Below are 27,769 nucleotides of genomic sequence, written 5' to 3'. Positions count from 1 at the left end.
GTGGAATGATAACTGCCACTGTGCTAAATCTACCATGTCATCATGAAATACATATTACTGAAGTTTGGATATGTTCCTGAAGATTTGTGGAGGGGCTGTATGTGAGAATGTGGATATTCTCTGTAGCCTTTCCTGACAGCCCCCAAGTAAAATGTCCACAAAATGTCTGAGTCCAAGTGAGACCATGTGAGAAAACAGCAGGAAATTTTCCAGAAAATTCCCAGTGAGTGAGGGTCTGTGTTTTTGACGCTTCTGACACACGACGGACGAGAAAAAGTTCCATCACTTTAGAGTGAAAAAGAGGAACCATACTCGTAGAAGTGGGATGTCGACGAGGTTTCCGTAGCAGAATGTACACGTCATGTCTTGCCTCCTGCTGCTCTGCCCAGGCCCCGCCCCTCCCCTGAATGTTTCCAGATTTTCCTGTTGTGAACGTGTCCGACTCAGACAATCTCTGGAAAATGTCCCGACACGCAGTTTTCTGGACATGAACACAGCTATAATGGAGATAAGCTTAGAAATGAGAGTGTGAAATGAACTCCTTTGTAAGAGGATCCCTGTTTTTCTGAAGTTACATAGTTTCACTGTGTTTAAAATGAAGATAAAATTGCTTCTAATGTGGAGTATTTTTAAACCTTTTACATTGAACTGCTGGAACGCCTAAAATAGCAAACGCCAGTTCCATTAGACACCATTAACCCACTTCCTTCAATAAGACCTGTGGACACATGGATTAACACTGCAGAACTATGTGACTGTTAATTAAGATTTGCCTCATATAGCTGCTAATGCTGAGCTAGCTGACTTGACTTGTCTCCCCCCACAGCCTCACCTACTTTCCATCTCTATTCCCTGGAGGAGGCAGCGGCTGCTAAAAATAGCCCGGACTTAAAAGATACAGGTTATTTTATGTTGAAGGGAGCTTCTATTTCTTAACAAAGCCAAGTCAGTATTTTATGTATTTTTTTTCCTATTCCCAGCTGGAGACCCAGAGCACTGGTTTAATTTAAATCTAAGCCGTTCCCTGTGGAACTGATACGTGTTTGATGGTAAAAGAAGACGGAGGCGCTGGGAAAAAGACAGGAAGAGAGAGGAAATGAGGGCTCTTTGGTTGAGAAGGCAAGAAGAGAGAGATGAAAGATAAAGAAGGGGAGGAGAGAAAAGCTCCTACTGACCCCGACCAGCTTTAATAGGCAGAAAAGAAGCGGTCTGTAATTGACGGGAACAGTTTTCTCAAACATGAGCCAATCAAACCAGATTATGTGTGAGAAAGAGAGAGAGAGAGAGACCATGAAAGAGAAACAAGACAGGGAACATTTGAAAAGATGAAATGTTTAAGTCAAGTAGAGATGTGAGCATTTTATTGTATTATTAATCAACCTCCTTTTGTTCTGTTTTATGGAATGACAAATCTCAGTGAAGTAAACAATGGAAAAAAACTGTTAATAGGAATAAAGCAAATAAATAAATGAACGGGCAATTTGCGGAAAAGTTTGTTACAGGGGCTGAGTTGTGCATTTCCCTTGAGATACATGACCTGTCTGGACTCTGTGGGCGAAGGAAAAAATGTAATTATTTTCTAAACCAGGACTATAGATTGAAATCCTTGAGGAACAGGTCATGGAATAAGTTTGAGTAAGAGATGATTGTATAAATAACTAGAATGGGGCTCTGAGCATAAACCTCGACCAAGACCCAACATTCACCTCATGAAACCACATTAACATTTTTATTGCACACACTCATTAATATAAGTCGCCTAAACATGCCTGATTTCTTTCATCAAGATACATGAATATAATGAAAATGTCGAATCTCGCAATGTTAAAGAAAGTAAAAAATCCTGGATCCCTCCCTAATCCAGATCCACAACAAAATTGTCTAAATCTGTGTAGACATTCTTTAATTTCCCTTCTTCATCAAGCTCCTTCTGTCTTCTGTCTTCCAGCTGCCAGTTGATTTTCAGGAACGCATCAGTTCCCACATGGAGAAACATAATCGGGGCAGCGGCGCCACCATGGCAATGTGCCACTCCAATTACAACGACGCCGTGCCCACGGCTGTAATTGCCAAGGTCCTGGAGAAGCCAGAGCCAGGAAGCAGTTGCCCTGTGACGCGCTCGCCAAGTCCGCTGCCGCCCGATGGAGTCTTTCTTACGGGATCGGGAAGCACTGACCACCTGAACCGTCGCATTTCCTATAAATCCTCGGACTTGTACTGCAGCGACACGGCCCTCTACTGCCCTGAACGATGGCAGGAGACGGAGCGCAGGCAGAGCGTCGACCTACATGGCACCGCGCTGCTTCAACTCCACGCCCAGAACTCCACTGACAGCAACCCGGAGGAAGAGGCGTACAACTCTGAAGGTTTCTCCCACCATGAACCTCCAGCCACCTTCCACCACCAGAACGAGTTTGGGACTGGTAGCCTCCCTGCTTCCAGTTCTTACTCCAGCTTCAGCCTGGCATCGGACGAGAAGGGTGGAGTTAGCGTTGGGTGCGGGCGCACTGCCAGCAGCACTTTATCCTCCTCTCACCAGGGGCTCTACATGGACTGGCGAGATGGTGGCAGTGGCGACTATGAGCGCAAAAGCATGTCTTCCTATGATAAAGACAGCTCAAGTTTCCCAAAGTCCCACAGCATCCAGCACATGGCGGCCCCCAGGAGCCCACCAAAGGGCACGTCACCAGGGTACACAAGGACGGCTTCTTGCTTCAGTGAACCATACCAGTCCAGCTCCCTTCGACTGGCCTCTTCCCAGAGTATGGGCTCTACAGCCGGACTGGGCCCAGTTCGTGACCGAGCTATGGACAGTCGGGGTGACATCCAAGTCCCGGAGGACGACCTGAGCAGCCGTTGGAGACAGCTCAGTGTGGAAGACATCAACAGCTTCTCATCTTCCTATCGTAACCTCACGGGGCGGGTCTCTCCGTACAGCTTCTCTGAACGCCACTTTGCCATGGGCCCCTCCAGTAAGGTCAAGGGATCTCTCTACAGCAGCTTCCAAGATGGAGATGACGTCTTCCATAGCCGCATGCTGGACCAGTGTTTTGCTGTGGGCCCCCCTTCGCCCAGCCGCAGTCCCAAACCGATGGAGCACCATAAGCCGGAGAAAACGTCTATGCTGTACAGAGCCAAGGACGACAGTCAGGACTCAGAGTGCAGCCTGTTCCTCTCAGGGAGCTCGAAAGACAAGGAGAGCAGCATGGGGGCCAGCAGCGCCAAGAAGGACTACGTGAATCTGAGCGCGGACTCAGCCGAGTCCTTACATCACAGCTCCCTCGAGGCCTCGAGTCTTCAACACTACCCGAGCCCCCGACCCAGCGTCCGGCCCCGCCCGAGCTCCAGCTCCGCCCTCAGCGTCGGCCCCGCGCTCCCAAAGAAGACCTCTCTCAGATACCAAAAATTTGGCAGCACGGGACTGACGAGGAAGGACAGTTTGACCAAGGCCCAGCTGTACGGTACACTGCTGAACTGAACCCAGGGAGAGAGCTTTCCATTTTATGCATGACGATGATTCATAACTTACTGTACTGTACTGTACGTCTCCCTGCAGCAAACATACTTGATGTGACGGGATATTGAGATGTTGCTGTTTTATGTATCTCTTAGCCAAGGCACGTTTCATACAGCCTGCAACAATTTTTCTATTGTGTGTCACACAGTGTTGCTACCTGAGACCAGCTATTCACTATGTTTTTATCTGAGGACGATGATTAGAGCCACTCGGATAAAGTTCACTGACACATTCAACACAGGTCCGTCGACAATTTACTCTTATTTTGGTGTTAAGTACTGTTAGTAAAATCAGCAAAAGACCATTAAGTCTTGCTCTAATATACACAGAACAGAGAATAGACTAAAGTGCGTGTAATGGGCGAACTTAAATGACTCATGTTTGGGAGAGTTTATCCAAATGTACCCCGCAAATAAGCCGTTAAAGAGTTTTATCCTAATTTCTCTTAAAGATGCTGAACAATGCACATAAGTGAGATGAAAAAATACATTTTGAAGCTGAATAGTTTCTCTTAGGGACATTATCTATAAACGAAGGGTATGTTTTATGAATATTTTTTAAATTGGCTGCTTAAAAGATATCACTAATGACAGAAGATGACACATAATAAGACACAAGTTATACTAGTGTTAGATTTCACAGGTTAAAAGTTCTGAATATGTATTTTTAAAAGTATATGTTAATTATAGTGTTGCCAGAATTGCACAAACAAAACAATGTACATTCAGTAGAAATGATTACACATAAATTAAAGAGTAATAGATCCAGATATGAGCTGCCACGTTTTGAATCATAACTCAGCTGTAATTTTTTTTCTTATTTTTATATCAGAGCAAGATGAAATGTGATACTGAAATTGCACAGTAGTTACTAACATACAACCAGGACACTTGTGAAATTGCCTTAATCCTGTTCAGTGGACTGACTGGTCTCCTTTACAGCATCTAACAACTGTGCACATATGGTCTATATCTGCTGTTCTGTTAATGTACGTGTACAATTACTGCTACTGTTACTACTGTTACTACATACAGCGTACGTTCTTCCTGTCACACACACACACACGTCCAGTTTGTCAGAGGAGGATTAAGTCTTGTTCGTAGACTGAGGGTATTTGTCAGCAGAGAGATCTCCACTGGAATCTGTTTTGGTTTGAAAATGACGAGGATAAATTCTTGTATACAAATCATTTGGCTGAATTTCTGCAGACTCACAAAAGGAGCAGAGGAAACTGAACAGGTAGTTAAAAAAAACCGAAACAAATATTATTTAAGACAAAAATGTACAGTCAGTGTGTTGTTGTTACACCAGCATGCTCAGTTAGGCTACTTTAGAGAAAACACTGTGACAATAGACAAAGCGTGTGTATATCTACATGGAAAGTGGCAAAGACTTACTTGTCTTTGTCGCCTGAACTTAATGTAAAGACAGGTTGCCCTGCAACCCCACTACCTAACGTCACTAGTACAGATGGAGACAAAAGTACAATATTAAATACATTACGTCTGTGCTGCCTCTTTCATTGTGACGGATGTGCAGCTCTACAGATCTGAGAGGAACGGTGACAGGAAGGAACTCGGCTTTGCCCTCGAGTGTTTTCTCTCTGAACGCCGCCGCCGCGCTCCTTCCTCTCCCGTTCCTGCAGATCTGGAAACTGGCTCGAGGTCGTTTATTCAGATTTCAATACTGCAACTCTTCTCATTGACCTTGTGACGTATATGAAGGTGAAACCGCACCACACAGGCCACTAACAGTCTCAGATAATACTTGGTTTGCTGTAAAGGTTTTGAAGTTGAATTGAACCACTGTACAGCAAAGGGGGGGTGAGGTGAGAGGATATATGGTATTTTTGTCGTGGACATAATGTATAAAAAGAGATGTAGATTCTGCATACAGTTATTACACTATGACTATTTTTTATGCAGTTTTCAGTTGATGTTCTATTTATCGAATGTTTTGACCCTGAATGAAGAGGCTGAAGTGTTTTTCTGTCCCGTCCTACCTCCAGCACTGTTCCATGACAACAGGCCAGCTGTCCAAATGTCAACATGTGTCTGTCTGATGCATGGTTATATATTTTTGCTGTATGTTTATTTACTTAATAAAGACGGGTGTTGGGAAATACAGTGCACACCTCCAGATATTATTTTACTTGTGTATTTTACCGACTTATCTTTAGGACCTTAAACCTAAATGATCCAAGACTTTTAAAATAAATTCTATTTATTGAAAGTTCCGCCCACATCAACTCTTGAAATTCCAATTGTTACAAAATGTTTGCAAAATATATACATATGGACTGATGTCACTTTGGTTTTATTCATTTATTTATTATATTCCTAAAGTAACAAAGAAAAAGCTTTGAAAGTTTGAGATCGAATAAAAAGGGTTTTGCATGATTGAAACTAAGTTTTGAAGCTGTGCATGATGTTTAATAGGCTGAAAAATAATCTAAACTCTTGATTGAGTTTTCTTCTTTTTACACATTTTCAGAGATTCACATTTGTCACTGTTCTCCCAGTGCATCCGTTTGTTTTCCAGGTTTGAAACCTTGTAAACTCTTGATCAGAAAACTGGTCCACGTACATTAGGGAGTTTTGAAAGGGCGAATCTTTATTTTGAATTTGTGTGGACGTTCAACTGCTCTCCTATTGCAGTCTGTTATTTCGGACCTTGAGTTTTCAGAGATTGTCCGACACATTTACGAGCTTGTGAATCACGTGATTTGTTGTCCCACATCTATCTGATCTGAAACTCCGACACTGATGGTCTGAAAAATGTAGGACTCCTGGAGGCGGACTGATTTGCTCCTAACCTATTGTCTGCTCTCTGTTGTAGCACCGTCCAATCAAAGGATGTCAATTTTTCCATCATTCAAAACATTAAACAAAATTGATTTCAACCTTTAAAATAATTTTTTTACTTTCAGAATATGGCAAATATATTTAAGACATAATCGAACCCTTCTTATTATTCTTGAAAGTTTTTTATTGTCTTATCTCAGTACAACATTTCGATTTTCTCCTCCTGGCCTTCCCCACTGAGCCGTGATGACGATTTGAAGCTGATGCTCCGTCTGTTTGTTTCTTGTGTTGTTTGTTTTTCTCTTTTTCCAAAGGAACTCAGTCTGTTCCTTTTAGAACTTAGTTCTTCTGAGTTTAAAGGGACAATATAGAGATACTAATATTTAACACAGTGACAGAGAAGATTTTTCCTAAACTGCCAAAGGCATCAGTCGACTCAAGTGATTTTCCCTAAAACTTCTTCCTCACTCTCTTAAACATAAGTGTTTTTGTCTTTAACTGCCACTTATCCTCTTATCAATTAATGGAATGACCCATGGTTAATCCCAAAAATGTAATATCTGGATACTCACTGCCGAAAAAGTCCATCCTCCATTTCTTACCTGAAGAGGTTCTCCAAAGTTCCTCTCTTTCTGCTGCTGATGGCGTTTAAGTTTATTATCTCCACTTCAAAAGGTTATGTTTTCACCCCTGTCCGTTTGTTTGTTTGTTTGTTTGTCAGCATGGTAACAAAAACACAACTGAACAGATTTCCACGAATCTGGTGGTAGAACGAGAAACGGGCCGAGACACAGAATCCATACAATTTTGGTGTGAATCCGGACACAGTGGCAGATTCATTTGCTTCCTTTAACATTACAAGATTTTACAAGGAACTATTCGGCCTTGGCGGAGGTTCCAAGGCCTTTTCTTAATTCTCTCCTGATATGTCTGATGAAAACATTTAACAAGGATCTTCTTCTACATTTGCAAACCAAATAAATCTACATAAAAGCAGCTGTTTTCACTGATGTGAAATTTGCCAAGTCGTCCTTTACAGTGTTAATTTAACTCTTATTGACTATTTAAAACTGCAGGGGCTGGGAAGGGGAAAAAAGTATCGAGCCATTAGAAGTTGCCTTCCGCTAAACAGCTGTGTGCGTTTTAAGGCCTGTTCCACTTGATAGTGAATAAAGATCATGAGCTTCTGTCTGCACAGCACCGCTCTGTTGTCCACTGGCAGGATTGTGGAAGCACCTGGCGGAGCTTTGACAGACATCAGCTTATTTTTATTAGTAAAGTTTGAAGATCTGTGGTCGTTCTCAGTGATTCTCTGAGCTGTCAGAGCGACAGGAAATTTTTTTACCAGAGCTGGGGAGAACAAACAGAGGAAAAGGGATTTGTACGCAGAATGCACAATGAAAAACACTTTTGCCCAAACACAAATGCCCAAAGACATGTTTTTCTTTCTGTTTTGACAAAAACTAGAATAACATAACAACGATGATGATGCCCCCTGGCTGTGTTTGGAGTGGAAAGCTGAGAATAAAAGCACTGGGTTTGGGTTTGGGTTTGGGTTTGTGTGTGTGTGTGTGTGTGTGTGTGTGTGTGGCGAGACCGCTTTTCCACCGCCCACCACTTTAGATAAAACTCAAAGCAGTACTTCACTCTTTGAACTGTAAAGAAACTTCATTTGATCTCTCCCAGTGCGACTCTTCCTGATTTTAAAACAATACAAGTTGGACCAAATATAAAAAAAAACATGTAAACACAATAGGATCAGTTCATATCAATGGGAATGAGAGTGTGGGAGGTTTTAAAAATACACAGTGTTAAAAAACAGTTTTCCAAAGGCAGTGGATAAAGTTCTTATCATCTTATACCAGGGGATTAAGGGGGATCAAGTCTCAGGGATGGATGTGCACATGAGTTTAATACAATCTTCATCTTGGCAAACCTGCTCCGTCTTAAATTTTTTTTCCCGCGCTTCATATTCTCGTGTTCGTTCGCCGTCGTCAGTGCCAGACCTTGATCTCCCCGGCCCAGTCGCAGGTGGCGGCAGTCGCTGGCAGGACGGGATGCTGCGACACGCACAGACAGGGCTGGCTGTGGGCGCGCAGGGTGTGCAGCGCCCGAGCGTTGTGGTAGTCGTAGAAGTGAGCGCAGCCGGTGGCGCTCCCCGAGGCGAGGATAGTTCCATCCTGAGAAAACCCACACTGCACCGCATACCCCTCCACCTGGGAAACAAAAATATACACTATTTAATATTAGTTATAATTTATCAACCTTCAGCAGTGAAATAAAATCGCAGTAAATGAGGTGAATCTTGATCCAGTGGATTACGGCTCAAATGTGAGCAGATGATTGTCAGTTCAATGCTTGAAACTCGAGAATAAAAAGAGATTCACTTCCACATCCCTAATTATCACCTCTGGCGTGCCCTTGAGCAAGGTTCTTAAACCCCTAATTCAGTGGGTTGTGTCAGGACTGTGCAGTTCAGATTCTAGGTGTGAATGTACCGGGAGCACGGTGTTCCTGGCAAAAAGCACATGTGCTTAGTGAGTGAATCCAAAGTGGATCTACGCAGCAGCTTAATGGAGCTGAGGAGCTGGATGGTGTCGTTTCCTCTTCAGTGAAGCAGCAGCGAAGTAAAAACAGGCTGAAGAGGAAATCTGATCATGAGACGACTAATTTTTTGAAGATATCAACTTTATTTGTTGAACTCAAACAGCTGAGGCTGGAGATATCGTTCTTCATCTGTTCCACTGTATTTACAGAAAGAAACGATCTCTGCAGTGTGGAGGAGAGAAGTTGTTACATGGAACAAAGACTCTTTCATGATCCTTTGATCACATGAAAGAGAAAGGAAAAAATCTGAATATTCCTTAAACTTAAAATATTTGTCTCCATGAAAAGATAGGAATCAGCACAAGATGGCCGCTTCGCATCCGGGATACTTTGGCTTCATTTGTGGATAGTGGGAGGAAATGGAGACGTGTCGTCCGTCTTTATATACACTCTGTGATACAAACACATGTATACTGCTAGAGGTATTTGATTCCATGTAGTATATATGCACAAGTATCTTTAATATATGTATTGAAGATTTTGTACATTTTCTATATACTTGTTATAATTGCGTGTGGTTTCATAGAAGCTATTACTGTTTTTTACCAAACCCCACACAAGTATTTTAACATTTACTTTATGTTTTTTTGTATTTATGTTGTGTAAACTAAACTGAACTAAACTAAAAACATGAAAGTGGTTCATAAAATAAAACTTTTCATGTTTTCTGTTTTTTTTGTAGCTAGAATCACAAATAATAGAAAAATAAGGGTGAAAGATATTATTTTTTGTTTCCTTTTCATTTCTGGAAATTATCCATGATCATCAATCCAGACTCCACATATTTTCAGTGATGTTTATAATCTACAGATAAATTCTCTGTTTGCCCTTCAATGTAATTATTGTGTTTCTATTGGGGTGGGGGGGACTAAAGAGGAAACACTGCAGACTGTGGATCTACATGAGCTGTTCAGATTATTATGAGTGATTCTATTTGTTCTGCCTCTACAGTTTTGTGCCCAAGTTGTGTGTTTACATCCGATGGTGTTTTATTGATCGGGCCCCTGCGTGAATCCTCATCCCAGAGGCAACAGTCGTTACTGACCTTGTGTCCTTCGTATCGTCGCCTCTTGTTCATTCTGTACGGCTGCTGGGAGGAGAACGCCGCCATGTAGTTCCCATTGGTCTGGGCCACAAAGGAGTCCTCCAGCGGATGGAGAGCCAGGCTGGGGCACGTGTACCGCTCCTGGTGGCCAAATGAGAGGAAGGGAAAAATCCAATGGGTGATTTTATTCATTGTTTGACCTTTTCTCGCTAATACTAACCATCGAGTCAGTCACATGCTAACTAGCCTATTTATCTGCGGAAGCCTTAGGTTTTGAGGAGCAGTGGAAGAAACACTATCATGTAATTCAGTGAGGAGACTGTTGTATCCGATTGTATTATATTGTGTTGCATTAAGTTTCTGTTACTTCTGAAAATAAATGGACGACATCAAAGCTCCTCAAAAGTGAAGCCAAAGCATCTTGTTTGCCCCCTGGTGGCTGGTCATATACACCACATCCCCCACGTAAGGAAGAAGGTTAAGTCAGTTTATGTAGTTGATATCACACTGATGAGAATAAATTTTTCTGATAAGTTTGTTTTTAATTTGATGCTATGAAACCAGGGAGAGACATCTTGATTGGTGGGACCTCGCTACTGCGCAGACTCTGGCTCCAAATAACATCGAAAGTGCAACATAACTTAAAATCCACCTCTTCAGAAAACAGCTTTTAATGTGTGATTCAGGATTTATATGTTATGTTTCTGCTAATTTGCTTTTCTGTGCTTTCTCTGTTTTTTAACCTATGCTAAGTGCCTTCCGAGGAAAAAGTGCTATACACATAAAATGTAGAATCATTATCATTAATGTTATTATCATTGTTGTTGTTCTTGTCATTGTTGTTACTATATAAACAAGATGGCAGCAGCACAAATATTAATAATTGTTGTACAACAGGAGGAAGTAGAGTCTATGATCCAGACTAGTTTGAAGAATTTGCAGGTCTACTCAGACTTCAATAAAATCTTAGTTCAGCTGCAGTAACACTGATTTAGAAATGAGAAATTATTCAATACAAAAAAAGCAAGGGAGGTTATTAAAAACATATATTTAAAACAGGAGGCAGTCACGTCCTTCAACACTGCTGTAACTGTCAAAGTCTGCCAGCTCCTCACGCCTCATTACCAACTTGGTTCACACATTTTCAGGTATCTACCTTAGAAGGACAATGTGATTCGCTTGTTAAAATTCAAACAGCTTCTTAAGTCTTTAAGCAGATCATTTTAACATATTGTGCCAATCAGCACTGAATGTTTTATTTTCTCATTTTCTTACATGGTAGATCTGATTGGAGAGCTTGGCGGCTGTCTGGTAGTCCCAGGCGATGAGGGTTCGGTCCGCAGAGTCTCTGCTCACACAGTCAGACGTTGTTATGAAGTCCAAACCGCCTCTGAGAAACAGGATGTCCAATGTCTGCTGGATCCCTGCTTTGTACGTTTTAACCATCTGGAGACACACGCGCACACACGAGAAATTCGCATTCTCTGCAGGAGGAAGTGTTAAAAACCTACTGTACCACTCTCAGTCCAATTTAATCAGAATATGCGCTGATGTCATCCATGATGTTTTTATAACACAGGATTTTCTTTGTTTTAATGCACAATGTTCATGAGTATCAGCTCAGAAAAGCAGTTAACAGAAAGAAGAGAAACATTTGGACCAAACTAGAACCAACTATTGGTACTTCTTGCTTTTAAAGACTCACAATCACTTGACCTGATGTTACTTTAAAAATATCAGTCAGCAGTACAGTTAATCACAGTGCGTCAAAAAGTGTCTGATATACAGCTAGAACTAATGGTTAACTAGATGAGGTGAGTTGCTACTGTACAGGTAGTAAGTTACAAATATCATTAAAGCCTTTTGCTGATTACAGATAAAAATGTTTCAAATGAACAACAAAAGCTTTAAAAGACTTTAAAACCAAAATAGCAGCAGGAAAAAACAATGTAGTGTTGACCTACATGGACTTCACCAAACGACTCGAATCTTAAAACCTGTTGTGTTCAACCGTAGTAAATGAGAGAGGACGTCGAGTGGGAGTCAGTGGTGATGTAGAGAATGGTTTATTTACAGCCGTCATTGCTCGCCCCGTCTTATCAGATCAGATTAACTCAGGGTGTTTGATCGGATTAGGTCTCGTTTCAGAGCTACAGAGCGAGCAACAAGAAGCTGCATGGTAGATTAGACCGTGTGACTCTTCAGCCCAAACTGTCTGCAGCGGCTCTTGTTCTGCTGTGTAACCTGAACTTCTAAATCTTTGCTCTTTACAAAGACTTTCAACATTAACATGGAAGAGTAATATCATGCCTCCAGTTGTACCCTGTCTTTCTAGACAGACTGTTTAACGTTGTATCTTGAACAGAAAAAAATATTTTTATAGCACAACGGAGGTAGTGTTAAATGAATGAACATAATTAAGACCTACTAGTACATATATATAAAAAATATATAAGATTTAATGCCTAAAATTCAGATGATTGGATTTAAACTTTTTAAGACCCCGTGGAATAAATCATGAAACTTGATGGAGAAACAAAAAAGTGTGTATTTGGTGCTGCTTGATTGAATTTAAGGCCTTTGGAGGAGATATGTGCTTTACTGAGCACCATTCTAGTTTATTTAGTGGGGGTAATTTCATCCTTGTCCACACACACACGCACGCACGCACGCACGCACGCACGCACGCACGCACGCACGCACGCACGCACGCCAGAGCTAAGACTGACAGGTTGCCCAGACGCTCCAACATTAACAACCTATTTGCTGAGCACTGGTCTGTGCACACTCTGCAATTCACACTGACACACACAGGCAGAGGCATTCCCTGCTGTATTAAATCTAAAACCCTGCTGGGAGACGGTACAGTTTGCCAGAGAGTAAAAATTACATGCAAGTGTTCAGATTCTGAGGAAGTGAATAGGATTACCATATGAAACAGTCCATTAGACTTAATAGAAATATTACGTTGCAGCTTTATAGGAACAATTTAAGTCCAGACGGAAATTAGAAATTTGCTTTCAATAATTAGTGCGATAACCTGCAGTGTTCCTCCTCTGTATGCGGCAGTTTGATCCACAAAGTGAAATATAGCACAGGTCATTGCATGTGGACCACCTTGTTCGTACCGGTGTGTAACTGGGAGTGTGTGCAGGAGGGAGTCGTGAACCAGGAGCTTGTGTTGAATATACAGCTCAGATTTATAAAAGGTCAAACCAGAGTCAATAAAAATGATAAACTGAGAGCAGGTTTAATAAGTTTGACCTTGCTGCTGCGAGAGTCCCAGGCCTTGACCACTGAACTGTGACCGCCGCACAGGAACACGTCTGGGCTGCTGGGATGCAGGACCGCACACATCACCTTGAACTGGTTGTCAAATTTCACTTTCTGCTGCCCTGCACACATGAAGAAACAAGACAGGAGAATAAGATCGATGCTCCTTTTGAAACAATAAATCTTTCATCGGCACTGGACTTTTGGATGATGTACTACGAACTGAAGTATGGTTGGAAGAAGATATATATATATATATCTCATATCTTGTGATAACAGCGAACATTCTTAGGATAAGAGTAGTTTACACCATACTGCACTCACTACATTCAACCCTCATAAACAATACAGAGGATTCAGAAAATAGTCAGATCCTTAAAATTTTCCACATTTTGGTGTGATTTAATTAAAAAAATGGATAAAACTGTCTTTTTCCATCAACTCTAAATAACCCATGATGTCAAGGTGAAAATATTATTGACTGAGACGCCAAGCAATCCCCTAACTGCTGCTGGTTTACACATCTGTCTGAACAAACCAATACACTCCACATGAAGTTAGACTTCTTTCATCATCATCATCATCTGTAAACTCAACAAAGAATAAAAATGTCTTAAATTAACAAATTAGGAAAAACTATAACAGTTTGCATCATGAAAGGTTTGATTTAATGTGTTTCTCAGGTCTCCAGACTGAACTCTACACAAAATATGTTTCAACTACATTCCCTCTGTGACACAGATTCTTCTGAATCTTCTCTTTGTTTAGTTAATTGAGCTCGGTGTGAGGATACACTCCTGCTTGTGAGCGCACCCATTACATTCCTGAGCAGTAAACAGTGTGTGTAATTAAATTGTGCCGCTGCCTTTGCTGATAAAGAGAGCGATTCAAAAACAAACCAATAAAAAAAAGATACAGAAAATCTGCTGCTGAAGATAGTGTTCTCAACTCAGAGCGAAGCATGAAATTCATGAATGTATGACGTGGAAATGAAAGAGGAGAAGCTTTCTGTGATCATGTCAGGTCAGAGGAAGGATCGGCTCGTTTAAAGGCTTCAGTTTCTGATCAAACGTGTTCCCGTCACAAGAAGAAACTTCAGAAAATTTCACACAAGCCCGTGGAGAGTTTCTTGTAATAAAACACAGCTTTTAGTCTTTATCATTCCATGTCCGAGGTCAGTTCAGCAGCTGAACTGTGAGTCTAACGCTCTGTAATGATGGGAGGTAATAGGACTGACCAAGAGGACTGCATGGCTGTTGGTACTTAGTGTGCAGGTTGCATGATATGTGCCAGAGCCCGTCTGTGTTTTCCAGACAGCAGCACTTCATAGACATCAGTGTCGGAAAAGCTACTTGACTTTAACACCACTCAGGACAAAAAGATAATCTAAACTGACGCGGTGACGTCAATGAGAGAAACCACTGTTTTGGCTACAGGCTGCTTTATTTAAATCAATCGAAGGATGCTACACTTCATAACAAAAACACTCAAATATCAAGCCTCAATTACATTTCTCTGTCATAAGTATTTGAAAATGTCTTTTTTCAGTATATGTATCTGCCCCAATAAATTCAAGTCGGTTGGGATGTAATGTTTGCACCTTTATATACAGTCTGTGGTTTGCACACACACACTTAAACAAAGTCAAATCAACCTACATTTATCCATCTTTTTCTTGATTATCTGAGCTTGAATAGTTTTGAACTATCATGTGGTTGATTATTATTAAAACCGAAAAGTGTAGGCGAAAAGAATCCTCACTCTTTGAGGAGTTGTGGGTGACAGCAGCACGTCATGGATATCAGCGTCTGAAAAACAACTTGACTTAAACTCCACTCAGGTACAAAACGATAATGTAAACTGACACAGTGACGTCGAAAAGAGGAAACCACTGTTTTGGCTACAGGCGGCTTTATCTAAATCAATTAAAGGATGCCACACTTAAAAACAAAACAAAAACAGTAAGGGGATTAAATATAATTAGGCCTGACAGGGTGCGACCAAAAAATTAGTTTTGTGGGAAGCCACAAAGACGGCTACACGAGGAACCAGACGACGAGCCGGCAGCTCTGTCGAAGGCTATGCAAAGCAGCAACCCTCAGGGCTCAACGACTCCTCATTAATTCTTCGACGAAACAACCTCCAAAACAGTCTGAGGCCGCGACTAAAATGCACTTTATTACACACTTGTTCCAGGATTTACCATCGAAGTCTGGTTAAAAGGACAAAACGAATCACTGTTGATAAGATACGGCAGAAATGGACATTCTTTTGCTTAATGGCGGAGCAGCTCGCTCCCAGATTCAACTGCATCGATCCAAAGTTATAATGTGTAATTTCATCAGGCTCCTGCTTAATTGGCTTACCCCTAGCGATGGTGGGTAGAAGATCTGTCACCAAGTTTTTAAACTCATGTTTGGCAAGATGACGAGAAGCCAACAGTCCCCCCATAATAACTGGGGCCTTGTCATGTTTTAATTAAGCAAGATTAATTGGTTTGCTTGAGAGGGGTGATAAGGGAAGACTGCAGTGATCTGTCCCTCCCTCGCTGTAGTTGACTTTGTAGTGGTGAAAGAGCTGTGATCACACTGCAGCGCTGACACGCAGCGGAGGAGGACAGAGACGAGGACATTAAGGGTGATTGGGACAGCAGGGATGAGCGTCTCAGAGCAGAGGGAAGCAGATGAAATGATATTCGGCCTCATTACCAGATCCACCAAAGCACTGTGCTGTCACAGTACAAGAGGAAAGGTTAGGAGCGTAAAACTTGGTATTTGTTTGAAAAGCCACATCCAAACATTTTTGGAAATTGGGTTAATAAGGCATGTTTGTAACTAATTTGTATTTTTAAAGTTTTTCCACAATAAGTATGTGCCTGGTAAACGAGAGGGTACGAAATATTATGAATTATGCGTTTGTGTTAGAGAATGTTACAGAAGGTTTTATAAACCAAGGAAACTTCACGACTCGTAGCAACAGTGAGTCTTTTTATGGCTAATGATCACGACCATAGACTGGATGTAAAGATGGACGACGTGGTTGCTCACCAAAAGTCAGGCCAAAGCATCTCAATCACCCCAAAAGATGGATGCATCTTTTCCTTGATTATTTGAGCTTGAATAGTTTTCAACTATCATGAGCTAAATTTGTGTCCTCCAATTTTAAAACAAACAAACCAAGTCTAAAAGTGTAAACAAATTCAGTCAAATTGTCACTCTTTTTCCCAGAGTTGTGGGTGACAGACGTGACTACTCACAGACTTCTGTGCTGAATATATGAAAACTCCTGGAGGCAGTGGGGAGACAGGACAGTTGAAAGGTAAAAATTACATTAAAAAAAAACTGTATAAAGCTAAAAAACACTGCATACATAAACCTCTGAGAACCTCTTCTATATCATGTTGGCTGCTTCTTAGATCACATGTTTTCCCTGTTGTCGATGATTGGCACTTATGTAAGTTATAAATGAACCTATCATAATTTTGAAACAAGGGTCTGCTTCTATTTTCTGTCACATAACAGGGTAAGAGCTGTTTCAACCGAGCAGGTAACCAGTGCAAAATGAAGCCTTCGAACTAGGTCACAATGCAGATCTGCTTTGCCGGTGGCATTTGGAGTAAAAGCTTCTGTGTGTGAGCTGCTGCTGCATCGTCTCCTGGTGAGCTATGCTTAATTCTCCTGTGTTTATACAGCCAGAAGGTGGGGATAAGGCAAAATGAAAAATGGGATTGAAAATGCATTCATTGTGCAGACTGTATTGTTGCAGTGTTTATGAAAAGTATTGTTTAAACTTTATTGGATGTGGAAAAAAGTGGATGAAAAAACTTTAACCATTGAATCATTCTTATAAATAAAGGTGGCAAGTTTGGGAGACAACTAAATCCCAAGATTGACGTTTTCCTGTTAACCTGATAAAATATTACAAAGTATATGACTCAACTTATGTCCCTCTTAAGATAATTATATCACACTAATATCTTAGTTTAGTTTGTGCAAGTTAAAATGACTATATTTGAGCAATCTATCAATCTAATCGCTGTCTGTCCATATGTGGAACACATATCTTGAGAACTGTTCATCGTATCGACGCCACACCTGGAATGTGTATTGTTGAGGACCTGAGGAATTAGCACAGGCAAAGCAAACAGTCCATTCCAAACAGACAGGTTTAGAACAGGCACGGCAGTAGTTACTATAAAAAAAACATAAAAAACTATGACGTATCAAATACTTTTTTATAGTGTTGCATCTGATGTAAGTGCAGCAAAACCCTGACCCAGTTATTGAACGAGAGGCCGGAGGTGTCCATAATAAAAATACAGTGCAAACTCTAACTTAATAGGAGTTTTATTGTGAAAAGCAAGGAGCAACTCATGCATTGCTCAGCCGGCTCCGACATATGTTTTAAACAAACCTTTTTCTGTGAAATGACCCCAGACTCACACCACACTGTGATTTGTTGTTTTGCCCTTGTACAGCTGCCATGTGCAGCTCGTGGCTCATCTTTCAAAGTAATGCATTGCAAGCTCTATCTTAAAACCAAACTATTATCAAAGCCTTTTGCAACATTCATCAAATATGATTCAGCAGGGGCAGAGTGAGGTGGAAGGCTAATGCACACTCCAGCACTGCCACCATCTTTGTGTATTATTGTTTGTTTGGTTTTTTTTTGGAAGAGCAAGGACAGTTTTCTTTCTGCCAGTGCCTGGAGGGATCTGGACAAATGACTCGAGTCCTGCATACACATGCATGATCTCACACGCCAAACTGCGGGAGCCCGTGGGGGTATATGGGCATATTTTCCGACGCCAACCTCCACCAATCAGCTTTTCCAAGGACAGCAGGGAAAGCATTGGACAACAGCTGCCACTTCACACTAATGCCTTACAGATGAAATTCATTTATTCCACTCCCCACCTCCTACTCTCCGCGTCTCCCGTTCTCTGGATTTATTCTGCCTCTTTTGATTTCTTCCTCCTGCATTCTTGCTCTCCCCTTCCTTTCTCTCTCTCTCTCTCTCTCTGCATTATTCCTTTTAACCTGCACTCCCTCTCTATATCGTCCTCTCCCTCGACAATTGCTATTCAGCTTTGACAGTTTACCTGTGGCCCGCGAGCAGTGGAAATAAGACTCTACAAACTAAAGTGGACACGGGGACAACTGCAGAGATGCACACACTATTCTGAAGGCATTAGGTCTCAAATAATTCCAATTATGTCTGAACACACTGAGTGATGCAGCATTTAGTTGGGTATTCTGTGGTGAAATAAGGCGTCAGGTGTCCTACTCAGACTCCTGCTGATCATTAAAGGGCCTGTTGCCTCTCGTGAACAGAACAGGAGCCAAGCTGTGTTCCTTGTTAGACCTGAGAGACTCTACATTACTGCGAAGAGTGTAAAGATCCCATTAACTCTGATTACACTCCGACATGGCAAACACTCAGCCCGCTCAGTGTCCCATCAAGCTTGGTAGAGAGTGACAACACATGTGCTGCATTAATGTCGCGCGCTTCATTAAATGTTCAAATATCCATGATTACGCCAACACCTTAGAGTAGCCTGGTCGTTTTGGTAATGAATGTAAGACCTCTAGAAAGAAGGGATTCTTAGCTTTACCATGCTGTGATGAGGATCACAGTCTGTATTCAAATTATGATGGGACTAATTATGCATCTAGCCTGGCCTCTGGGTTCTTTTAACTCATCGAGTATGATTGGGTTTTAAAGTGTGTTAAACATTACCTCCTTGGCAGAGTGAGGGAATATGAGTATGAATAATAAAATGTTATTATAATAAAAGGACTGTTTTACTTGTGAGGGCTTTCTAGACTTTACTTCAAAGCTGTACATCTGAACCCAGTTGGACGTCCTGCTGTGCTGAGCAAAGCACTGGCGGCTACCAAAGTGTAAGCCCAAAATAAACACTTTGTTTGTTTATGGTTGTAGTAGGTGACGTTGCGGTATAAGGTCATAGTGGCTGCTCCCGTGGTGATGTATCCATTATTGATCTCCTTCCTGGAGCTGCCTGTGTGTTTAATGGGCTGGCCAAGCTATTATCCGTAGGCTTTATTGGCAGTATTGACAAACGTGCTGAGAGGGGAAGTGCAAACGGCAGCAAGTCATCACAGCATCGTGTTGACCCTGGAGATGTAGATGCCACAGGGCTTCAAAACAAGGTCTGTTCTGTGCTGTCGGGCTCATTTTGTCGAGCTTCTCTGTGGTGGTTTTTCTATGTGTGTGAATCCACTGTCACCGTTACATGCTGCACAAGTGCGAGGCTGTAAATTATTCTCGGTGAATCTTCAATCTGATCAATTTTGCAATTAATTCTTACAAACATTTTGAATTTCAGGTGTCTAGAAATTAAATTGTTGATTGTCCGTATGAAATGCTCCCATCCTTGAATATTGTATGCTTTACCACAGAAAAAAACAAAACAAAGTATTGATCTCTTCTATATGTCACCTTGAAAAAGCTTGTTATGATCACACAGAAGCACGAGCAAACATAATGAGCCTGTGGATTTAACTCCGAGGGGAATTTGTGTGGACAAAAATGTCACGAAATAAATGTTTTCAGAAAGTAAAGTGTGGGAGACCGAAGAAGACAGAGAAAGAGAGAGATGTGGCCCATTTAGGGTCCATCTCCACTGAGGCAGACATGTTGCTTCCATCCAACCTAATTTAGAGGCTCCTCCCTACATGAGACAGACAATTCCCTACAGTGTCACTGGATTTTTTTCAGGTCGTTCCAGCACACAATGAAATGAAGAAATTAAAATACAATTGCATGGTGTAAATACCTTTTTATATGTCAGTCTGTATATTTAATATGCAGCTAATACTTTGTTCTTGTAATTTATCTTCCCATAATATTCTGTCTGTACTAAAAGTTCATTATCTACATATTTCTTTATTTTTTATATTTTATTTCATTTCCATTTTGTACTTGCACGTGTTCTCTTGTCAAATGAATATCCCCATCGTGGGATCAATAGAGCTCATCTTATCTAAAATGGAGCAAATAACAATTCTAAATGCCAATATTACATATGTATTTGAAAATAAAATTACATTAACGGCTTCATGTATACGCTTAAACCGTTAACATGCATTATGATAAAGTAACGGCAGACATTACTATAGCTGCAATCTCAGAAATGTTGTTTCATTTGAATTTAGAGAAAAGCATTTGAGTCTTTGTGATGTATTCACTTAAGAAATGTGGATTTAGAAAGTGGTGGTGCCTGAAATGGGTCATGGCTACAGAGAGAGAGAGAGCTTTGCAATTTACACAATAGGTTTAAACAGGTTTTGTGACCCAAGGCAATTTAAAGACACTCCACACATAAATTACTAAACTAACTTAAAATGTGCAGGAAGTAAAGTTGCTCTGCTTTCAATCTGCTCGGAGAATGTTTGTTCAAGCTGAGTTTAAATTAAATATATGTAAAACTCAAACTTTCATTACTTGAAGAATAAAGGCACATCACAGCTGTTCTGGTTTCCTGTACCTATACGCACAGGTGAGAAGCAGTGGACTGTGGACACATGCATTGTTGTGTCCGGTGTCAAGTTCAGTTAAGGACAAAGTCACAGTGACACACTTCAAAACGGAAATCTAGTGCTTCGCTACGTTGTGTTCTCGAGACCTGCAGAAGGAAGAGTGATGCCGCTCACCCGTCTCCACGTCTGTGATCACAGTCGTGTTGTCAAATGACCCAGTGAGGAGGTGTCGCCCGCAGGGGGTCCAGCAGGCGTCGCGCACGGCTCCCGAATGGCAGGTGTAAACCCTGAGGCACCGTCCGCTCTCTGCTCCATCCCACACCTGCAAGGCACAGACACATCGCATCGAGCCAGAGTCACAAACAAACATCGACAGCGGCAATGTTACTGACGGTGCACAAGCTGGAGTAGTTCTGGAAGAAAGATTTTGTGGTTCTGCTTCCACTGCAGGGAGTCACAGCGTGTGCTTCCACTGAAAGGAACTGGCGCTGCTAAATCAGCAATCAGATAATTCAAAGGATTATTAAAGTAATTTGTTCTTAGCCTTTGTAAGATACTTTTTCAAAGCTCATGTGAGAGGAGATGTGCTTTAAGATTTCTGAAACCACGATGACAACCTGACACCTGATGTAACAACGTACAGTCTGACATAAAAGTCACTGACATGCTGCACTTTTCTTTTCATAAACAAGAGGAAAGGACTGTTGTGCTCTGGATGAGGTGACAAGGCAGTTTACACGCGGAGGTCAGACTTGGCGGCCACTGCTCTCCGCTCGGAACAGAGACAAAATGAATAAATAAATAAAAACTTTCTACCGAGCCATCACAAATGATGCAGACAAGGTGTCCTCCAGCTCTGAAAAAAATCGTTCCTGTGAGAACAAGAACTAGTGAATAGAGGTCGTCTGGTTTTGAAAGCTGAGGAAGTTTCAATATAAGCATTCCTCTCCTGAAGTCTACTGTAATGAAGGAAAATACTGAGCAAAAGTGCTGCTGGATAAAACGAAATAATTGATAACTGCGATTACCGAGGTTTTCTGGTTCATGGGCATTGCTTTTGACTGACTCTCTTCCTCTGAAAAAATATAGCTGTTGCTGACAGAAATTGGGAACTTGTGCCTCACAGGCATATTTTTTCAGACTCTTAGCATTATCCAAGGTTTTTTAATGTAGATTCTGAAGCCTCTGGATTATCCTATACGATGTATTGTAAGGTATCTAATAAAATGTTATGTTATTATACAAATCAGACATATTTAAAAGGATTTGAAAGCAAAAGAAACGCTTGTAATTAAGTATTTAACTAATTTCATTTGAATGTCACTTTAAATCCACTTCGTGTGGAGTGTTGTGGCTTTAACGGTTTTACATAAAGAGCAGAGGAGAAAAGCAGCCAGCTGCCTTCTGTCGTTGTGACATCCATAACTGCACCGTCATGCTGGTTGAAAATGTGATATCATGGTGCGAATAAAGTGCAATAAGAAAAAAAACAGACAGTGATTTATGAATTAAGTGTTAATCAGCCACATTGTTCTATAGTTAGAACCATATTATTTAAGAAAATCTGCTGGACTGATTTCCATGACATTTTGTGGAGGTGTGGGGCATTACCCAAGGAAGACTCCATTGTATTTTTAGTGCAGATCTAGATCAGGGGGAAGATTCAAGAAATGTTTTCAATAATGAGATGGGATTCATTCTTCGATCTGGAGGAAAACAAATCAGGCAAACGTAGGTAACTGATGCGTGCAATTTGCTCCAAAGCCCATTTATTGGGCCTTGGCAGAGATATGTGCTCCACTGAGGGTCATTCTGCTTGATTTTGATTTTAATCATTGTAGTGGCAGGTTTTTTTCCCCCACAATGTTTAAACAAACAATCATTTGGCAAACAAGCTGGTCAATATTGTGACTTGTTTTCGTTTGACTTTGTTCTGATATGGATAAAGGATTTTCTGTCAAGACATGTTAAAACACAAAGGATTCTCCCTGAAATCCAGTGGGTGGTCTGGTCCGGTACCCACTGTGGTGAGATGTGAGATATTACACTAATGAAGACGTGTTTTTTTTTTTTTGCTTCCACAGCCACAGAGGAACTTTGAAGATTTTTGCCGCAGATCCCTCTCTGCCTTTTTCTGTGTTTCATTATTAAAGACTCCTCCATACAGCATATGAAATACACAGAGAAGTGCTGAGGCTCCCACTGGAGACTGACAGGGAAGAGAGATAGACGGAGGGGACAGTGACATATCAATCCAGCAGGCAGCGGTTTAACAAACAGAATGCTAAGAGATGCCTCCGGGGGTGAAAAAGAGAAGTAACAGAGACCGAGAGTAAAAACTTCTGATTTCTAAAAAGATAAATATCAGGGAGATTCATCTATTAAAACTATTTCCATTCATCCTGGAACAAAATTGGACTCTCCATTGTATAATCTTGGGGAAACGCTGCCACCTCAAGGTAACGTAAATATCTGTTCAACAGCAACTGATGCTCAGATCTATGGTCACAAAAAAGAAAAAAACATTAAACTTCACACAGACTTTGTTGTTTTGCCTGCACAGTCTCCAGGCAGCTGGGAATGACGACATAAACGATACACACCATGAACAACACCATTCAATGCAAACACAATCGCAATAATTCCGTACAATGTGAGACCTGTGTATGGGTGTGAACGAGCGCTTGTTTATTTGCATCCCCCTTCATTTCACCGGCCACTTAACAGACACGCAGAGCGGATCCTCGACGATGACTCATTGGGGTAATCTCTTTCCTAAATGACTGTCGGTAATTAAAACTAAATTGGTATTCGTGTTATCAACCTAAACCCGCTGCCTTACACCTGCCGTAGCCATGGCGACATGAGGCTGCAAACAGGCTGGAATAATAATAGTGTGCCTCTGCCTCTGAGGGACTGACTGACAGGATGGAAGAAGAGGACTCTGAAGCCTGAAGGATGTCTGTGAAGAAGCACATGGGCGAGTGCGTAAGATTTCATTGTGTGTGTGCCCCCGCCCCCCCGCTCTTCTTCCGTCTGCAGCCGAGCACAACAGAAGAAACAGAAATGCTCGTGTCAGAGAGCTGAAAGACATAATTAATATCACTATGAAGTGATAGTAAAAGAAAAATGTATGACAAGCTGTCGTGATGCAAGAAAACAACGTGACATTTGCAGAAGTGACCAGAATTTTCCTGTACCAGGACACAGTAGTGCATTAATGGACTCATACTAGGGCTGCTTCCAAAACTAACACATTAAATTGTTTTTGAATTATGTTTAAATGTACATATGGATTTATTTTCCATCTAAGACAGTTAGCTCATCTGTAACCATTTTAAATATCTATTAACTGTCCAACTTATTCAGGTAAAATACAAAAATGTTTCCTTCATTCCACCTTTTCATTTGTGAGGATTTGTGAACTCAATATATTGAACTTGTGGACAATAGGTTGTACAATAGAAGCAATACGACTAGAACTGAAACAACTCAGTGATAGATAGCAAAAGCATCAATACACCATACTCAATGAATCATTTATGTCATTGTTCAAGCCAAAATGAAAGACAGTCACTAATCCCCACTCTTCCATAGTGTTTTTAGAACATTATATCTTTGAAATGTGGCCCATCAGGACAAACAAGTTGTTTGAACATGCGATGTGATTAAGAATATAATGTGTAGATTATCAGAATAATCAATTCATGTAAATAATCATTAGCTGAGAAACTTTTGATAGTGAGAAAATGTTATGGTAATTATTCACTGCCTTCTAATAGACCAATCAGATAATGAATTAATATTCTAATGATCAATAATACTGATAATTGTTAGTTGCAGCTCTCCATTTTTTCAAAGTTTAGTATAGTATTATAGTATAGTCAATGGTTAGATTAATAGTTTACTGGTTTCAACCATAGACTGTATATAAAGATGGATGACACGACTGCTCCAACAAAGTGAAACCATCATCTCAATTGCCCCCAGGTGGCTGACTGCAGTATAGGTCATAAGTCCTGCCTCACCCATGTTAGTGGATGGGACATTGACCAAACCAAAAAGTAAAAATGCATGAGAAATTGAATTTTCTCAAAGATTGTTTCTGTCATTTTAGGAAGTTCTTATCACACTAATGTATGTAAGTGTTCATTTTCTGGTAAATTTGGCTTTAATTAGTTATTAAAACTAGGTGAAACATCATGATTGGTCGAGCGCATGTATCGGCAGGACCTCGCTACCGCGGCTCCATCCAAAATTTCAGGGTTCGTATCCAGGATATTTTGGCTTTTTTTCTGGATAGATGAAGAAGTGGAGACGTGTTGTCCATCTTTATATACAGTCTATGGTTAACACAGTGAGAAGCTACAACATTGTTGCTATGGTAACCTGCACTTTCTTGTACTGTATTTTCTGTGCTAAATGTGTGTTTTGAAGGTGCTTTCACAACTGAAACTTCAAAGTCTGAGTTCAATCTGAACTTTTAGAGGAGAAATAAAATTACCTGTTGAAAACCCCATTACTTAAAATAAGCAAACAGCTCATGAGACATGTGCACAGATAAGTAAGAGCATATCGCATGCACCTCTATCCCCTGGTTTCACAGAGCACCGGTTCCGCAGCTTGAGACAGAGAAGAAGACAAATCCCTGCATACAAACAACCAAGTCTTTTCTCTCCCTCCCCTCTCTGTGAGTCTCCACCATCTGCTCCAAACAGCCCTTTCCAGGTGGGGAAGAGGTGGCTGCCATGCTGCTGCTGCACTTGTATGATTATGCAAATGGTCTGGTGAATATTTAAATGTTTAATTATTCAGATTCCTTTCAGGATATGGGAGGGTTGGGAGATTTCATACTGGGGTAGAAAAATCTAGTCACAGGCAGACACCTGCACTGCTTGACCTTTACAGTAGGGAAATGAGGGATTGTTTCCTGGTGCGAAATACAAAAAAAGACGAGGAAGAAGAAGTGGGGGAGAGGGAATCAGAATTAATGAGAGTGAGGGAAACAGGAAGTCCCACGGGTCTTGACATACATTCGACTGACAGTGACAGATATGATTCTTTAAAAAAGTGGTTTATGGTGCACTTATAAATGGAGGCAGCCGGGCAGATATTATCCTCCTGCTTGTAACAGCATGCCAATTACAATGAATGTCAGGTAAAGTGATTATCCCCTTAGACCTCCCCGATGCACTTGGCACCTGCCTGGAACTGTGCTGATAGATGGATTTTCGTGTTCCAGACCACCACGCACACGTATTATGCAGCAGGCAGCATGAGCAAGGATTTTAGCACAAAGAAAAAAGACATCAGAGGGATAACTTAAACTTGAATTGGATAAGCCAGTTTGAATGAAATTAGAATTGAGTGTGCAGACATCACAGCACTACAGAAAACACTCTTTCTGGGCTTGCATCAGTCTAAGCAATCTTAAGTATCAATGCACAACATTTGTGAAGACAGTGATACCCTTGTTGGAGCTGTCATTACCTTGAAAGTCCTGTCCATGGAGGCAGAGAGCAGCAGATGACTGAGATGAGGCACAGGACACCACTGCACAGTGTTGACTGGGCCCTGGTGGCCTCCCAGTCTCATCAGAAGCCTCCTCGGGATCCCCGCCGCGTCAGGCTTCTGAGTGAGATACGGCTTCACTCTTGCCGACACATCTAAGAGAACTTGGCTTTCCCCGGCCCGATTCCCTGGGACTTGCTCTGCCGATAGCTTTGGGTCACAAGTCTCTACTGAAGTGGCGAGTCTCTGTCTCTTGGGGACGTACGGTCTGATACCAGACGGGACACTGTGGTGTCTTTTTGCCTGGTTCAAACCATCACCAAAGCTTTGTGGCATGTGAGGAAGAGAATGGAGAGGAGCCATCTTCTCCTGAGTTGCAGGTAAACTCAGAGGAGCTGCAGTATCTCCAAAATGCTTATATTGTGCTGCCCTGCTGCTGCAATATGTCATCCTCTGATCAAAATGGGGGTGTGGGTGAAGGTGTAATGAGGAGCTGCTTCTTTCTGAGATATTTCCATGATGTTCCAACAATGTCCAGTCGGGGTCTGGGTATAAACCCTGAGCGCTGGGTGTCACCTTTGAGTTACTATACAACACAACGTCCTGGCTTGGGTCACAGGATCCAGTTTGAACAGAAGCTGAGGATTCATCCTCCGACCCTGAGTCCTCGTAGGCCACTAATGAAGACATCTTCTCATGAGTCTGTCAAACACACAGAGACAACAGGTGAGAGGCACGTATTCCATTAGATACCCGAAGGTGACATCTAGTGGTGGCTTGGATTCATGCACCTACAAGCAGCAGAACACACTAGTAACTTTAGAGTAGATTTGTTGACATACACATGATCTGATCTGGAGGTTTAACCACAAATGTGTGAATGTTTTCTTTGGGGATTTATTGTCACTTTTGAGGGGAAGTGTAAAACTTCAAGTGATAGAAATATAGGAAGGAAAATCCTCTATGTGCTGATTGTGATCCAAATAATAACAATAAGGACAAGAACATTGTTGTGAGAGAGCAGAATTTAGACTTACGTAATAAACGCTAAAACGCTACATGCGTAGTTGTCCTGCCAACAGCGGAAAGAGAGCAGATAAGCCAGCTAGGTCAATTTAATAGCTTCATACAAACCAAACAAACAGCTGCAGCTATCGTTGTTTTGTTTAATACAGTTAGTTTTTTAAGTTACTTCACATTTAAACGTAAAGACTGGACACTGTCACTTCAAACCTTAACTTTAACTTTAACTATACGTCTACATTAGTGTTGCAAGTGCTACCAGTGTAGCAAATTAAGCTAACGCTGGTCTTTAGCTTCTCTGACTTCAAGTTTATTTAATGCTAAAAGCAGAGTACAGTAACCCGGTGAGTGTGTTTGTACCTGTTACACCTGAAGTCCAGAATAACACCGATCATTTATCCAACTTCTGAGTCCATCAGTAACACGCTGCTAACAACATCCCGCAGAACCACCTGAGTACATTCAACGTTTCAAAATAAAGCAATGT

General features: G+C 41.3%; 2 protein-coding genes across 2 annotated transcripts in view; one reads left to right on the top strand and one right to left on the bottom strand.

Moving 5' to 3' along the window:
- Nucleotides 1–5,639, top strand: part of LOC118116575 — a 47,200-nt gene extending 41,561 nt beyond the window's left edge. Inside the window, exon 7 of the mRNA XM_035168350.2 lies at nucleotides 1,949–5,639. Coding sequence (XP_035024241.2) covers nucleotides 1,949–3,478 — 1,530 coding nt within the window. The 3' untranslated portion in view covers nucleotides 3,479–5,639. The remainder of the gene's footprint in view (nucleotides 1–1,948) is intronic.
- Nucleotides 4,289–27,762, bottom strand: wdr25 (WD repeat domain 25). The gene is made up of 7 exons (XM_035168354.2): nucleotides 27,643–27,762; nucleotides 26,239–26,961; nucleotides 20,923–21,070; nucleotides 13,238–13,368; nucleotides 11,249–11,419; nucleotides 9,974–10,114; nucleotides 4,289–8,537 (listed from the first exon to the last, which is right to left on the bottom strand). Exons 2-7 carry the CDS (start codon nucleotides 26,947–26,949, stop codon nucleotides 8,316–8,318), a joined length of 1,524 nt encoding a protein of 507 aa, XP_035024245.2. The 5' UTR covers nucleotides 26,950–26,961; nucleotides 27,643–27,762; the 3' UTR covers nucleotides 4,289–8,315.
- Nucleotides 27,763–27,769: the final 7 nt, after the last annotated feature.

The sequence above is a fragment of the Hippoglossus stenolepis genome, chromosome 10 (assembly GCF_022539355.2).
Source record: "Hippoglossus stenolepis isolate QCI-W04-F060 chromosome 10, HSTE1.2, whole genome shotgun sequence".
NCBI lineage: Eukaryota > Metazoa > Chordata > Actinopteri > Pleuronectiformes > Pleuronectidae > Hippoglossus > Hippoglossus stenolepis.
Note: the sequence above shows the minus strand (reverse complement) of the source record. Positions and strands in the feature narration are given on the sequence as shown.

Coding starts and splice junctions, on each gene's coding strand:
- wdr25 (XM_035168354.2), bottom strand. CDS start 26,949: ATGTCTTCATTAGTGGCCTACGAGGACTCAGGGTCGGAGGATGAATCC. Junction 10,115..11,248: donor TCTCCAATCAGATCTACCAT/GTAAGAAAATGA, acceptor TTTGGCCACCAG/GAGCGGTACACGTGCCCCAG. Junction 8,538..9,973: donor GACGATACGAAGGACACAAG/GTCAGTAACGAC, acceptor TTTGTTTCCCAG/GTGGAGGGGTATGCGGTGCA.